Below are 12,040 nucleotides of genomic sequence, written 5' to 3' on the forward strand. Positions count from 1 at the left end.
GCATCCAGGATGGACCACCCCCACCCACCCTTGGTACAATAGAGCTGTAGACAATACAAGTACCTAATTCCTTGGCTCTTTTCCTCTGCCACAACCCAAGTGCTTTGCTCCCATTTAAGGAGAATGATACAGGTCTGTCCTGAGCTTCCATAGCTGCTTTTATCATTTTTTGCTGAGTAGAATTTGGAATTGTATGGAAATCCCTGTTTGAAATGGCCTGATAGCCCAGTATCCAGGAAGAGGGCCTGTCTTTCATTTTGCATGGCAGCACAAGAGGTTAACCACTGGACCTCCAGGCTGATCCTTCCCTAATTTTTATGTAGAATCAATGTATTGGACCCAAAATAAAAAGATTCTGTAATGTTGTACAGACAAAATCGATTAAAAAAGAACTTTGTCCAATGCAATAGTCTTCATCATTTTCACAACCTTTCACAACATCTAAACTGTGGAACCCATTTTTCATAAAATGTTGAGAGAGGAATTCAGACGTCCAGGTCAAAACGTGCTCATTTCCAGTGGTATTTTATAAAAGGGTCTGCCGAATGTGGAGTCTTTTGTAAAATACCTATAACCACATTTGAGAGTGCACGTATATTTGATGGCACACACAGTGGGAGTGGCCATTTTACAAATAACTCACGTGAAATAAGCAGCACAAACCCAGCAACTTCCACATGTAAGTGGTGTTGGCTCCATGTGTAGCTGTCCCATTTCACAAACTTAAATGTGTGTCACTAATTAAGTAGTGAGGCTGCAATCTTTATTTTTTTCCTTTTTTGGAGGCTTTTTTTGGAGGTTTAAACAGGCACTTTCTTATAACCTGTGTAGCTTTTGAGCTGGTGTAAAACCCAATGGGGAAATTATTCCCATAAACATTTGTTCCATTTGTAAAATGGGGAATAGTGTATAGATTTTTGTCACCAGAACCACACCCCCTTGAAATCACTGCATGATGCGGATCTTCATATATAAATAGTGTCTTTCTGAAATTGCCATTTACACCTACCTGTAAGTCCTGTTACTTACATATGCCATAATGTTGAATGAACACTTTTGGTGGCAGTCAGTACTACTTTATCACAGATTTGAAATGGCCTCAGCCTGCCTCACTGGAACAATCAACAAAAAAACATTAACTTGGTCCTCTTTAAAGGAATATGTCGACTCACTTTGAACCAACTCTAGAAAAAAGTAATTGACACTACATACTGGCTCTTATTTCTCCAATGTGCATAACTTAAATAAGTTTATGTTTTCCTTTTCACATGTTGTTTTGTATTATATGAAAATTTCAATAAAATTTAATGGGAAAAAAAGTCCTGTTACTTACACGTGAAAGTAATCCCATGAATTTCATAGATTCTGCACTTGTTGGTGATTAAAATGTAATGGCTTCTTTCTGCTAAAGGTTTGCAAATTTACAAAAAACAGAAACAGAGACATCGCACACACTTGAGTGGAAGAAAAGTAGTGTAGAAATTACAGTGATGTCTGTCCAGTAGCTCAGTGGAAGTGCATTGCTACACAAATGACCCCCAGTCAGGGCAGGTACAAGAGTATTGGGCACCCTAGAAAAACCTTCAGCTTTATGCCCCTTTGAATTAGCTTTTAGGCTCACTGTTCCCCCCTCCCCAATCTGATAAATAAACTCCATTGTCGATCACCCCACCATCACCCTTCACGGAATAATGCTGTAAAAATGCACAATTGGATATTGTATTTTTAAATAGTAAATTTTGTTATCCATTTATATGCCTAACGAGGCAGCTTTCAAAAGCCACCTACCTCGTTAACAAAGCTATTAAAAGCCAACTAAATAGGGTGTTTGAAAACTGGCCTCCCTTGTTGATGGTTTTTGGCGTTTTTATGGCTATCAGATCTCAAGCATATTCATTGAAGAAATCCTGAAAACCCATCTGGGTTGTGGCCCTCAAGGACCAACACTGAGCACCCCTGCTCTAGAAGCTACCACCTTAGATGAATGCCCTGCCCCAGTTGAATCCTTGATTTATATCTTCCACCTTCTGGGTTGGCTGGATTTGGGAATGTTGTGGAGGCAGCCTTCTTATATCCTGGAGAGGGAGAGAGTCATAGGGTGATACCCAGTGACCTTATTGTGGGCCCATGATTACTGCCAGGCCAGGCTACTCAGTGCAGCTAGATACATTAGGGGAAGCGAGGGTTAAAAGAACCAGGGCAATTACTCTTGGTAGTTGTGACTGAACACTTATGGCACCGTATATATCAGCCCTGATTCAGATTGAATTGGAAACTCAGAGGATCAAAAGGAAACTGCCAGCTTGTGCAGTGATTATTCAAATACTGCAACAACGTCTGTTGTTTGATTCATCAGCTAGATCTCCAGTTTTCCATAACACAAATTTTTTTATACAAATCAAATTTTGTGGGGTACAAATTTCTTACATAAGTATATAAGTATTGCCATACTGGGACAGACGAAAGGTCCATCAAGCCCAGCATCCTGTTTCCCCAACAGTGGCCAATCCAGGTCACAAATACCTGGCAAGATCCCAAAAAAGTACAAAACATTTTATGCTGCTTACCCCAGAAATAAGTAGTGGATTTTCCCCAAGTCCATTTTAATAATGGTCTATGGACGTTTCCTTTAGGAAGCCGTCCAAATCTTTTTAAAATCCCGCTAATCTAATCACCATTACCACATTCTCTGGTAACGAATTCCAGAGACTAATTACATGTTGAGTGAAGAAACATTTTCTCTGATTCGTTTTAAATTTACTACTTGTTTTAATTGGTAAATTCTTGCAACTGAATGAATTTTGAGTTTGGCAAGCAGGCAGACATGGAGTAGGTGTGTGTCTCATTTTGATATAGTATTTTAGTTTAGTTGTCATCAGGATACTGCTAGACTTTCTCTAAGGCTCAGTCTCTGGTGCAGCCCACCATGGCAGACTTCTAACATTGCTTCATTCCCTTCCTGGCCCCATAGTCAAAGGTGTGAGAGGATAAGACTATTCACTGTTCTGCAGGATAAACCTACCAAGCTTTGAGAACTTGATGAAAATGATGAAGTGGCAGGTAAGATTTGGTAGAGACCAGTTTATGATGGGCCTGAAGATACAGGAACCAAACTGGATTGTAGAATATATTAAATAAGGCAGTGCTTGGTGACGGTAACCAGGAAAAGGCACAGAGGTCAATGTTCAGTGGGATAGCCAAGGCTTAACTTTAAACAGATAAGTTATCCATTTAGGAGGAGTGGCCTAGTGGTTAGGGTGGTGGACTTTGGTCCTGAGGAACTGAGTTCAATTCCCGGCACAGGCAGCTCCTTGTGACTCTGGGCAAGTCACTTAACCGTCCATTGCCTGCCGCATTGAGCCTGCCATGAGTGGGAAAGCACGGGGTACAAATGTAACAAAAAAAAAAATTCAGCGGAGCTGTGCATTCAAGTGTGAGCACTGAAGATGCTAGCATAGCTAAATGGATAATTTATCTGTTTAAAGTTATTCCTGCCATTTCTACATTTAGGGAATATACGATGGCTTAATTTATGTACTCACTGCTTCATGAAAACTCAACTAAAAAAATAGACACTGTTCATGTAAGTATACAATCAGGAGCATTTTCGAAAGAGACGGGCGCCCAGCTTTCGACACAAATCTGGAGATGGGCGTCCTTCTCTCAGGGTTGCCCAAATCGGCATAATCGAAAGCCGATTTTGGGCATCCTCAACTGCTTTCAAGTTCCCAGGGGCGTGTCGGCAGCGTACCAAAGGCAGGACGGGGGCATGGTTTCGAGATGGGCGTCCTCGGCCGATAACGGAAAAAAGAAGGGTGTCCCTGATGAGCATTTGGTCAACTTTACTTGGTCCCTTTTTTTCACGACCAAGCCTCGAAAAGGTGCCCGAACTGACCAGATGACCACCGGAGGGATTCGGGGATGAACCCCCTCCCACCCAAAAATAAAAACTTTATACTGCATACCAGCAGTATGCAGGTCCCTGGTGCAGTTTTTAGTGGGTGCAATGCACTTCAGGCAGGTGGACCCAGGCCAATTCCCCCCCCCCCCCATCTGTTACACTTGTGGTGGTAAATGGGAGCCCTGCAAAACCCACCCAAAACCCACTGTACCCACATGTAGGTGCCCCCCTTCATCCCTAAGGGCTATGGTAGTGGTGTACAGTTGTGGGGAGTGGGTTTTGGGGGTTTTGTGGGGGCTCAGCACACAAAGTAAGGGAGCTATGCACCTGGGAGCAATTTGTGAAGTCCACTGCAGTGCCCCTAGGGTGCCCAGTTGGTGTCTTGGTATGTGAGGGGGACCAGTGCACTACGAATGCTGGCTCCTCCCACAACCAAATGCCTTGGATTTGGTTGTTTTTGAGATGGGCATCCTCGGTTTCCATTATCAGTGAAAACCAAGGTTGCTCACCTCTAAGTTCGACCATCTCTAAGGCCGACCTCAATGTGGAAATTTGGGCATCCCCGACTGTATTATCAAAACGAAAGATGGACGCCCATCTTGTTTCGATAATACAAGATGCCCCGCCCCTTCGCCGTGACATCCTTAGAGATGGGCGCCCCCGTTCGATTATGCCCCTCCACGTGTTTTTGTTGTATCGGGGGAAATGGTCTCAATAGTCATTGGGATATGTTGCTTATTAGCAGCTTCAAACATATGGACATCCTGTCTGTGACTCAAATCATCACTGACCAAAAATCCCCCTCCTTGCCTACTTATGCATTTGTGTTAACAATCATGATAACTTTCAGTTAAGTGTGACCATCATTGATATGTGCATGGCCAGTTGTTGAACGCCATGTTTGTGTCCTACTTCAGTATACCTTTCATAAAGTAACGATTTAGGATTAAGGAAAAACGGAATAAAAAAACAAAAGAAGAAAAATTACTATAAAAATTATCATGATTGTTAACACAAATGCATAAGTAGGGAATTCCGGAGGGGTTTTTTTGGTCAGTGATGATTTGAGTCACAGACAGGATTTCCATATGTTTAGCTGCTAATAAGCAGCATATCCCGGTGACTATTGAGACCATTTCCCCCGATACAACAAAAACACATTGAGGGGCATTTTCAAAATGCCCGATTACCACCGGGTACACACCAGCGTTACAAAAATAAAAATATTATTGTAGCGCCGGAAATCGCTCACGCTGAGGGTGAGAACTACCACCAGGCTGCTGCGGTAGCCCAGTGGTACTTCCCTTACAGCCGCTTTGTAAAAGGGCCCACAAGTTTTTCAGACTGCCAAGTAACATCACTAATTGGTTGATAGCACTCAATTATTGATATTTCTGTGGTCATTAGTCAATTTATTTGTGTACACATCTTCAATGAGCGCACAAAGTTGGACACTGAAACTTATACAATCCAGGGGAAAATGTGTACATTTCTACCTAGTACTTTTCATGAAAGTTCATACAAGAGAATTCTGATTGTAATCTTTTGCATGTTATTCAACAATGCCAACCTGACGCCACTCATTCTATTACACACATTGAAGTATGTATTCTGTGAGGTGATGGCAGTTTTTGAAATGTTTTTTACAGTTTTAAACACATGTAAAATAAAATGTATGATCATCCCCTAAATAACTTCAAAGATAGAATTTGATGAAAAACTAGATCTATGAATAAATATATCATCCTCGTTTGTACTCTTCTGCAAAATCTGCGCCCTGGTCTCTTTACTCCTGAGTTTACAATTAAGAAGAAAAATAAAACATAATTGTTTTAAAACCTTCTGTAAAATAATGGAATTTTCAAATGTACTTTTTTCTTTATCATCCCAGCAGCTGGCCAGCCCACACCATTGTGACATGAATTTTTCATCACTGAAGATTTTCTACAGAAAGGAATTTTCCAACCAAGCCTGGTGTGTTGCTTCCAGACAATCATGTTGACCTTTTATAAGCTCTCCTCGGTGGACTTCATAGCGCCCTTCTCGTTATTATATTTTGAAAATCAGTTTAAAAAAAGTTTGCATTGGGATAACTTAAAAACCCAATGGTTTTCTTTCTTTCTCAAGGCATAGTATATATATATTTATGTGTATGTTTGTATGTATGTATTACATGCACACACACACACACGCTTATATAAGGAGTGTATATGATACATTGAATCCTGAAAATTAAAAATACAATGTTTGTGGTGTTGTATGCTTACATAATTCAAAACAGTTTGCTTTTAGGAGGTAACCTCAAGGTAAAGGTGCAATAAATATGTATTTCAGTACTTTTGAAAATTGATTGTTAACTTGATTAGCTCTTAACCTGCCATCATAAGGGAAATAAAGCATTTTTGCTTAGTATCTAATAATTGAAACAACTGTACATCACAGTAAATAGCTTTGCAGGTATTACATAATAAACTTTCTATACAATTTGATAATACATAATCCTAAAGCATTATGGATTATATTGCCTTCATTTGAGGGTAGGGTTTATACAAAAATTTATTGCACCTTTTTTAGTTTTCCAGAGTCTATGTACAAAAAAATTCTTAATGGATTATGCTACCAAATTTTGATTCTCTTCCTTTTACTGTCATCAAACAGAAAATGGATCATTCACAAGTGTACAATTTGCCAGTATTGCTACAGAAGAGATAAGTAATAGAATAAAGGCAGATACAACACACACCGCAATGACCTCATTAAACTGTTGTGGCCAATGTCTAAGCCAGTGAGTCACCAGCTGATGGGCAATGAGTTAGAACTATCGTGTCAGGCGGTTAGAGCAACATGTGATTGAGCATTGTAACTATAAAATTTTATTCCTTTGTTTGAAGTGTAGCAGAACACCAGAAGTTTTGTAGCTGGTCCATTATATGTCTAGTCATTTACAAAAACAACCAACTCACCACTACTTAAACTAGATCTCCGAAAAATAAACACTTCCGAGTATCATTTAAATGTGGTTATTTCAGAGAAAAGCATTTAAACTCTTTAAAATGTTATAGTTGTATACTCTTTATATGTAATTCTACTTCTGTAAAACCTAATAGGGAGACATTGTTCACGCCCTGTCGTAAAACCACTCCACAGCATTGGGCTTTGAACCTGTCTGCCAGTGTCTTGGCTATCCAGCTCAGTGAGGTCTACAGTTCAGGAATATAGTGTCTGTCATTTCTATAATGAACACACCTGCTAATTTACTGAAATGTACCATGCTGTACATCTGAAAATGTCATTTTCTTTCATAAGTAGAAGCTGTATCAACAGCTTAACGTAATGAGATTATACAGCATAAGTACCTACATAATGTCATATAACCTGGCTTGAGTCACATGTAAGATCTGTACTAATAATGGAATTAGAACACTTGCTAGGGTTTTTTTCTTTTTTGGCATGTGTGAAAAAGACTGTAATTTGCATGTGTTTGTGGATTGTTGGGGACCTCATTTCTTCTTCAGCTTTCTATGTTTTTTTCATATTCAGCTTGCCTCTTTGTTCTGTAGGGCTAATGAAGGAACCTTTTGTTGCAAAGGCCCATGGAAGGTTTCTGTCCAAGACCAATGGATGTGCTGTGTGCAGTTTGATGCTGCTTTGTAAGTGCCCTAGTCCTCAACTGGCATAGGCCTGCCTGTAGATTGGCATGCAGAGCAATCGACTAAACTGAAATAATGACCTGCCACCTTGTTTCCTTTATTGTGTATTTTAGATGAGAATTCTGTGTTTTGTAATCATCACAAATTTTCTTTAGAATGGCTGTTTTCTGAGTAGTTTCTTCACTGTCAAATTCTGAGTCCTGGCCATTAACTGACTTAGCTCACATAAGAGCTGTTGGTCTTCCCCATGCATTTCTCTGCTTTTGTCTCTCTGTAGAATCTTCAACATCTTTCCTCCCTGCATGACTGTGAATCCTAGAAAAACTTGAAATATGCTTTCTTTGCCATCCTCTGTTGTTGAAGTATATGCCATGATTTACATGTGACTCAACTATTAACAAATAGGGAGCTAATATCATTGTATTGAAGTAAGACTACTGTAATGCCCTTCATACCATCAGCTGTAGGTGTGATTATAAAACCCCCAACTGTTAAATAGCATTGAACTAGTTTGCCTGCTAGATCCCATGAGAAAATATCCACAGGCCACTAATACTGAAGCTCAAATGCAGTTTGGTATGACACCTCTATTCTGCCATAACATGCCCAGCTATTTTATTTCAAGACAACTTGCAGTATTGAATAGAATAATATGTATCTGGGTTTCTTTTGTGGTGAGTTAGCGAAAGGAAGCGATTCCTGTAATTTTTTTAAGTGTTGTTAAACTAGCAGCTATTTATTGAAGTGCTAGGTGATTCCGTGTGCATGTAGCGTGCTTGGGGCGGAAATGCTCTGTTTTTATTTAAGAATGTTAGTATCCCTTCCTCGTTGTGAAATGTGATAGCCGTTGTGGAAATCCACACTGTCTAGTGGAAGACTAATGTTATTTCAGTCAAATTGTGCCTTAGAACACGCAGAGCTGTTGCACAGTCATTGGTGACACTATGGATGCAATAAACGTTATGTCGAGAAAGGCGTGAAGTCATTCATGAATTCAGTCCAACTCCACCTGGGAGTGTCGGCACAAGTTTTACAGAGAATAAAATATACAGTAGTTTTGGAATTGTACAGCTAAGTCCAATATTTTGGCTAACTGTTTGCATGAGTTGCAGTGAAATATTTTTTAAAATGTCACTGTTCTCACTTGGCTTGGTGTCTGCATCCAGTGCTTATTTTTTGCAAGAATGCACAATATTCAAATTCAGAACACACTTTTATAAATGAATTTTGTATGTCCTTTAATGTCATCTATCAATACTAGGTATATGTCAGCATTCCACATTCCCATTATGTTTCCACCAAATATATGTATAATATAATTCATGTACCATTGCACACGTTCCTGAATTATAATAATAAGATGCAAAAAAGTAAGAACAGAGTCCTGCAGCCATAATATGCACCTCCAACAGAATGAACTTCTCACCAGCATAGCATAATCTCAATTCTGTTTGCCAACTGTTTTTTATGTATACTTGTGTGGTTGGAAACCAATAAATGGCAGATTAGGCAAATTAAGCCAAGTTTTTTCAACTCTGCCTTTAGTCACCTGCTTCATTCCTGGTTATATAAATTCCAGGGTGAAATGGAAAGATGCTTTGTATTGAACTGTAATATAACTGTGTTTTTGTCTACAAGTGATTGTGGTTGAGCAAGTACAATTACCCACCCCAACTTTAGATATTCCAGTTTATTTTGTATCTCTTCTCCCCCTCTCTCTCCCCCCATTTCATTTTAGTGGTTCCCCTCACTCTTGCTATGAGTTATTGATACAGTATTTAGTACTGTAGATATGTCTCCACAGTGTTGATTTGGTGAGCCAGTAGAGCCCCAGGTGGTGTGCAGGCCCATATCAGGACAAGATATTTTTTTCCTTAATGGGGGGACTCATGCCAATACAACATACATTAATCTTTGTCTATTATATTTATTCCAAAATGTCTCTGAAAAGTAGGGAAAAAACTTGTCTAAATGCAACAGCTTTTATAGTATAAATGTATGTTTATAAATAAAATATGAACAGTTATGTTGCTGTGTGGGGCTTTATTTGTATAGTGTTTGTTTTTTTATAACATCTGTTTGTTAGGTGCACTTAACAAAAGAAAATATACATAATTGAGTCACAGGTCCAAATGTTGTACAGTTTTGCAAACATATTTATAAAAAGCATACTGAAAACACTAAACAACACCCGTACAAAATGTGAATCACGCAGTGGACTCTTCTCTGCGTGCCCTGTCAAACAGAAAGAAGTCATCATTGGTTACCTGTAAATCTAGCATTATGCATGGACAATAAAATATCGCACCCTCCATTTTGTTTTTCTGGCTTATCTGTTCTATAGCTTATAGTGGGGGGTTTTTATTACTCTTTCATTTGGTGTTTGTTTTACTAGTTGATGTTGATTGGAACTTGCAAGTGACTTTCCAGTGCTTGGAAGACAGGTTGTCATGGAAACATCTCTCGGTTGCAGGACGAGATGCTTGCATATGCTTAATACACACTGGGAAAAAATGTTCAGCAGGGCAGGAAATAAGTGCTGATTAAACTGTAACTGAGGAAGTAGAGTGAATTTTCACAAAGACGTATCACTGAAAATCTCGGCCTTTTGGCCACCCCACTCCCCCAGTCCTCATCTCTGCTCTACGAAAATGGTCAGTGGTCTTTGTCATAAAGTGTACAGGGACAGACTTAAAAATATCATTATGTATACTTTGGAAGAAAGGCAGGAGAGAGGATTTATGAGGGCTTCTTTTACAAAGCTGTAGTAATGATTCCCATGCGGCAAATAAGAGGAAGCCCATAGGAATTGAATGGGCTACCTCTCGTTTGCCGCGCCGAGAATCGGTAGCACAACTTTCTAAAAGAGGCCCTTAAATACCTCTATGGCATAAATGCATAGGAGGTGAGTCTGTTTTGATTGAAAGGAAGCTCTGGAATGAGGGGGCATAGGATGAAGGTAAAAGAGGACAGACTCAGGAGTAACCTAAGAATATACTTCTTCACAAAAAGGGTGTGGAATGTGTAGAACGACCTTCCAGTGGAGGTGCTTGAGATCAAGACTGAATCTGAATTCAAGAAAGCTTGAGACAAGTACATAGGATCTTTAAGGGAGAAGAAGGGATAGAAGATGTCATGGATGGGTAGACTGGATAAGCCTTATAGTCTTCATTTGCTCTCATCGTTCTATGTTTCCCCTGCTCCCCAGAAATCGGAGAATTCAGTCACGTTATTACAATCAAAATGTTTGAGAGAATATCATAAGAAACTTCTCTTTTCTTTCTGGCTCTAACTCACTGTGACTAACTGTAATGTCTCTGCTGAATCTACTACTGCTACTTATGAAACCTGAAGAATTGTGGCAGCTTTATTTCAGACTGGTTATGGGACCACAGTGTGAAGACAGCAGCTGCATTATTTCCACAGTGACATATAATGGGGGCAATTCTATAACATGGGTGATAATATTTACATACCCCTAACACATTGTTTAGAATAATGGTATATATGTGTGTATGTGTGCAGATTAGCATGTAAATGCTAAAATTCTACCTAAGCGCTATATGCAAAGGGGTGATACTCATGGGCGGGCTCACATTTACACACACAAATGATAGAATACTATAGTTTATGCATGTATCTGCAGCATTTTAGCACACGAGCGCTATGGCTGGCAAAGTGCTCATGCCTAAACGTTAAGTATGTATATATCCTGTTAGGCTAGTATTCTATAAAGGAATGTAGGCTCCTATCTGGTGCCCTTTGATAGAATTGCCCCGAATACTCTTTCTTGAGTATATAGGAACTCAAATGGCAGGACAATCCAGGACCTACTCAGAAATTCGCAGTTAGCACCTAACTCAAAGCCGGCTATGTTGGGAATGTTCCAGGGGCGAAGTCAGCACTTGGCCGTTTAAGTGCTGATATTCAGTCCTTAGCCCCTAGATTCTATATAGTGTGCTCAGTTATGCGCAGTTCTGCACGTAAATCTAGAAGTATTCTATAACTATGAGCATAGATTAATTGTTTTAACAAGCTGTTAAGCGCTGTTAACAGCTCTTAAGCAATATCGAGCACTAATTGTCAAAAATGAAAATTTGTACATGTACATTGCTAAGCATATTCTATAATGTACTGCGCCTAAATTCTAACACACGCAGGCAAAAAGGGGTGTGGAAATGAGCATTCCAAAATCTGTTCATATTGTTATAAAATATGGGCCAGTGCATGAAATCTAAGTGCAGGGATTTATACCAGCTTTTCATTGGTGTAAATGGACGCATGAAGATTTAGTCGCATGAACTACGTACGCCTAAGCATATTCTAAATACCATGTGTAGATTTACTCACAGTATTTAGAATACGCTTAGGCGTAATTACCTAATGTGCATTAATTTTAGGTGCTATATATAGAATCGGGCCTTAAATGGCCATGTTTAGTATATAAATGGGACCGTAAAGTCTGTCCTCCTGTCTTGACATGCTAATA

The 12,040-nt window shown here is 39.5% G+C and overlaps 1 protein-coding gene across 1 annotated transcript in view; it reads left to right on the forward strand.

Moving 5' to 3' along the window:
- Positions 1–9,577, forward strand: part of LIMCH1 (LIM and calponin homology domains 1) — a 633,274-nt gene extending 623,697 nt beyond the window's left edge. Inside the window, exon 36 of the mRNA XM_030191338.1 lies at positions 5,793–9,577. Within this exon, the coding sequence (XP_030047198.1) occupies positions 5,793–5,818 (26 nt within the window). The 3' untranslated portion in view covers positions 5,819–9,577. The remainder of the gene's footprint in view (positions 1–5,792) is intronic.
- The last annotated feature ends 2,463 nt before the right edge of the window (positions 9,578–12,040 follow it).

This window comes from Microcaecilia unicolor, chromosome 2, assembly GCF_901765095.1.
Source record: "Microcaecilia unicolor chromosome 2, aMicUni1.1, whole genome shotgun sequence".
Classification (NCBI taxonomy): domain Eukaryota; kingdom Metazoa; phylum Chordata; class Amphibia; order Gymnophiona; family Siphonopidae; genus Microcaecilia; species Microcaecilia unicolor.